Source organism: Oncorhynchus keta, chromosome 8 (genome assembly GCF_023373465.1).
Source record: "Oncorhynchus keta strain PuntledgeMale-10-30-2019 chromosome 8, Oket_V2, whole genome shotgun sequence".
NCBI lineage: Eukaryota > Metazoa > Chordata > Actinopteri > Salmoniformes > Salmonidae > Oncorhynchus > Oncorhynchus keta.
In genome coordinates this window covers 14,121,646-14,126,127 of record NC_068428.1, presented here as the reverse complement: position 1 = coordinate 14,126,127, position 4,482 = coordinate 14,121,646, and the positions used below count along the sequence as shown (strand labels likewise).

At 36.7% G+C, this 4,482-nt stretch overlaps 1 protein-coding gene across 1 annotated transcript; it reads left to right on the top strand.

Annotated features, from left to right (window-relative positions):
* The first annotated feature begins 242 nt into the window (after positions 1 to 242).
* On the top strand, positions 243 to 2,909 carry LOC118387185 (trace amine-associated receptor 1-like). Its single transcript, XM_052523508.1, has one exon. The coding sequence runs from the start codon at positions 253 to 255 to the stop codon at positions 1,276 to 1,278; it is 1,026 nt and encodes a 341-aa protein (XP_052379468.1). The 5' UTR covers positions 243 to 252; the 3' UTR covers positions 1,279 to 2,909.
* Positions 2,910 to 4,482: the final 1,573 nt, after the last annotated feature.

Sequence of the window (4,482 nt, the reverse complement as noted above, 5' to 3'; positions counted from 1 at the left end):
GCTGAACTGAACAGAAAAATGTACTTAGCCATCTTTTGAAATGGCAAAACACTTGTGGTATTTGTGAACATATTTCCAATGAATAAGCAACAGTAAAGTACATTTTAATACATTTTATTAAGTGACAAAAATACAGCATTTGAGTTTGTTTAATTAAATCATCCAACATAATGTAATAATTTCCAACTAGTATTAATTTTAAGACAATAATGTATATTTTATATTTCAGATAAGAGTCTTTCAACTACGTCCATGGAACGAGGAATCAGTCTCAGCAAGGCTGATATTGTTGAGAATATATTTCTATGTTTTGAGTCAGTGAATGGGTCTTGCATAAGATCAATCTTTCCTCCAACAATACGAGTATTACTTTATCTCTTACTTGGCTCAATGTCTGTTCTCACAGTGTGTGGCAACCTTCTTGTAATCATCCCCATCATTCACTTCAAACAGCTCCACACCCCAACCAACTACCTCATCCTCTCTCTGGCTGTGTCAGACCTTCTCTTGGGGGTTTTAGTGATGCCTCCCAGCATGGTATATTCAGTGGAAAGCTGCTGGTATTTTGGAGATTTATTCTGTAAAATCTACACCAGCACTGATGTTATGTTGAGCAATACATCCATTCTTAACTTGTGTTTTATTTCTATTGATCGGTATTATGCAGTGTGTCGCCCTCTCCTTTATAGAACTAAAATAACTGTTCACTTTGTTCTGATTATGATGCTGGTCATCTGGACTGGTTCTGCTATAGTAGTGTTTGGTATAGTATTTTGGGAGCTCAGTACTTGGGGCATGGAGGATTTTTACTATAATAATGTTGCCTGTGAGGGAGAATGTATTTTCTTTCAAAACAAAGCATCGAGTACTGCGTCTTTGGTTCTCTCATTCTACATCCCAGGAGTAGGGATGCTTAGCATCTACCTAAAGATTTTCCTAGTAGCACAGAGACAGGCACGCTCAATTCAGGGTACAACCAATCAGAACTCTGTAGGCAAATCACAGAGGAAGGCCACCAAAACACTTGCTATCATTATGGGGGTATTTCTATCATTCTGGACACCCTTTTTTGTCATCAACAGCATTGATACTTTTATTAGTTACTCTACACCACCCATTTTGTTTGAAACACTTGTATGGATTGGCTATTTTAATTCAGCTATTAATCCCATGGTGTATGCATTCTTCTACAGTTGGTTCAGGAGGGCGTTTAGAATTATAATTTCTGGTCAAATATTTCAACCTGACTCTTCAGAAATACAATTGTTTTCAGAATAAGTACAGTGAGCTCCAAAAGTATTGAGAGAGAGAGAGAGAGAGAGAGAGAGACGTTTTGTTGTTTTGGCTCTGTATTCCAACACTTTGGATTTGAATTGTGATTTCATTTGAGGATATTTTGATCCATATTGGGTGAATTGTTTAGAAATTACAGCTCTTTTTGTACATAATCCCCCCATTTTACTAAAACAAAAGTATTTGAGCGAATTCACCTTTGTGTGGATTAAAGTAGTAAAAAGGTAGGTTTTTGTTCCCATATTCATTGCACGCAACAATGACTACATCCAGCTTGGGACTCTACAAATTCTATCAATAGAAATTAATGGTAAATAATGAATTGTGTAATTTTGGTGTTACTTTTACTTTAAATTATGAATGAGAAAGTTACAGACACACAAATTTCATACACCCAACACATGCTAACCTCCCGTTATTGTAATGGTGCGAGGTTAGCATGTCTTGAGGGTATGATATTTGCGCGTTTAACTTTCTCACTCATCATTATTCACAATTCATTCAGGATTATCCGTAATCATGATAGCATTAATGTAGAAGTGTTTAGAAACGGGCCTCCCGAGTGGCACAGCGGTCTAGGGCACTGCATCACAGTGCTTGAGGCATCACAGTGCTTGAGGCGTCACTGCAGACCCGGGTTCGATCCCAGGCTGTTACAACCGGGGGACCCATAGGACGGCGCACACCTCCCCCGGGTTAGGGGAGGGTTTGCCCAGGGGAGAGCTTTACTTGGCTTATCAAGCTCTAGTGACTGACTCTGGTCATCAGTTGAACGGTGTTTTCTCCAACACATTGGTGCAGCTGGCTTCTAGGTTAAGTGAACGGGTGTTAAGAAGCACGGTTTGGCAGGTCATGTCAACCTTCGCCTCCCGAGCCCATTGGGGAGTTGCATCGATGAGACACGATTGTAATTGGGGAGAAAAAGGGAGTAAAATCTAACCACAAAATAAGTGTTTAGAAACATATTATATAATATAACCACAAAATAAGTGTTTAGAAACATATTATATAATATAACCACAAAACAAGTGTTTAGAAACATATTATGTTATTATTTACAATAAAACATGACTCCAAAATGAGACAATACATTAAGTACCATTCTAATCTAATGTGAAACACAAACCGAGAAAAAAAATGCAAATGCATCCAACAAATTTGTAGAGTCACAAGCTGGATGTAGTCATTGTGTGCCATGAATATGAGACCAAAAACATAACTGTTAACTACTATAATACACATAAGTGAATTTGTCCCAATACTTTTGGAGCTCACTGTATGTCTAAAACCAATACTGACAAAGAAGTGTGACATGTGCCTTTGTTCTCAGTCCTTTATTAAACCATATCAGACACAGGTGTGTAGGTTTAAAAAACAAGTATGATCCAGTTGGCCCCAAAACATGAAATCAATCCATGTAATCTAGTAGGAGGTAGTCTCTCCTCTCCCATATCTTATACACACACACAGTACATTGTTATAGGATCTCTGTGGATGTCGTATCCTTTCAGTTTTGTATGAATTGTTTTGTAACTCCAGCTGAATGATGTTGTCTAAATGACATGGTGAACATGTTTGCACTTAGGTGATATTATTGAAATAAAGATGATTTTTGTTGATAATGTGTAATGTTTTCTGTGATACTATTTTTTGAAGATCGTAATTTATACTTCACATGATACTGTATATCCCTTAATTTTCCTCTCTCGTTCGTTGTAACAAGGCGTAGCGTGATGAGAATACATTCCACTTTATTAAAGGAAGCACACGCAAACAAACTACTGCGCCGCTATAAACCACTGGTGCTGACACAGGCAACTAATACGTACACAATAACCCACAAACTATCCCAGGCATATGGCTACCTAAATATGGTCCCCAATCAGAGACAACGATAAACAGCTGCGTCTGATTGAGAACCAATCTAGGCAACCATAGACATAAAAACACCTAGACTGGAAAAACCCATAAACATACTAAAACCCTAGACAGGGCCAAAAACACATATATCACCCTCGTCACACCCTGACCTAACCAAAATAATTAATAAAACAAAGATAACTAAGTTCAGGGCGTGACAATCTCATAACAACTGACCAACAGTATGCACACAATATACAGTACCAGTCAAAAGTTTGGACACACCTATTCATTCAAGGGTTTTTCTTTATTTTTACTATTTTCTACATTGTAGAATAGGGAAGACATCAAAACTATGAAATACCACATATGGAATCATATAATAACCAAAAAAGTGCTAGACAAATCAAAATATTTTTCATATTTGAGATTCCACCCTTTGCCTGATGTGGCTATATTTTGATTTGGAACACTTTTTGGTTACTAAATTATTCCTTATGTGTGATTTCATAGTTTTGATAATAAAGAAAAAAGAAAGAAAAACCCTGGAATGAGTAGGTGTGTCCAAACTTTTGACTGGTACTATTCATATTAATCTGGAACTGTGAATCTGGCACATAATGTCGGTTGTAATGTGATAACAAATAAGTCATACTATACTGTATGCTATATACATTGATTCTTTCCTTTTTTGTTTACTTGGCCCTGTGTTTTCCATCTGTATCTGAGATGCAAACAAGTTATGGAACATTTAGCCTCTGAAGCCCAGTCATGTCAGGAAGGATGACAACGTGAAATGGTACATTTGAATGCATTTTAAATATTCCAGGCATGTACAAGGCCTTTACTGTATCTATTTGTTTTCCCACATTCCATTTTTATTACTTCTTCACTAGAGCACCTGCCAGTTTTGCAGAGAAAAATATTATCAAGATGGACAACTCATTCCCGTATGATTTCATATTGTATTTTTATAATTTTTTTCAACATACATTTTTATTCAAGAGCACATAAAGAACAAGTACAGAACTCTGCAGTCTGTCCGTAAGATCGTAATGAGGTTCACATACCAATATGAAGGCTGATATACCCCTTATTAACACTTAGGGAATTATAACTAATGACTTACATACGTCCTTTTATTTTTACATTTTTAAAACAATACAAATACATTCAGTTTAAAAAGGTTCAGCAATGCAATTACATTGAACATTACACAGGGATGTGAAGAGTGTAGATTGTTTCTGAGCTGGCGGATGAATGGTTCTTGACTCTTTGCCTGCTGGAGGTACTACATGTTGGTTCCAACCTTAAAAGTAACAACCAAGA

Coding starts and splice junctions, on each gene's coding strand:
- LOC118387185 (XM_052523508.1), top strand. CDS start 253: ATGGAACGAGGAATCAGTCTCAGCAAGGCTGATATTGTTGAGAATATA.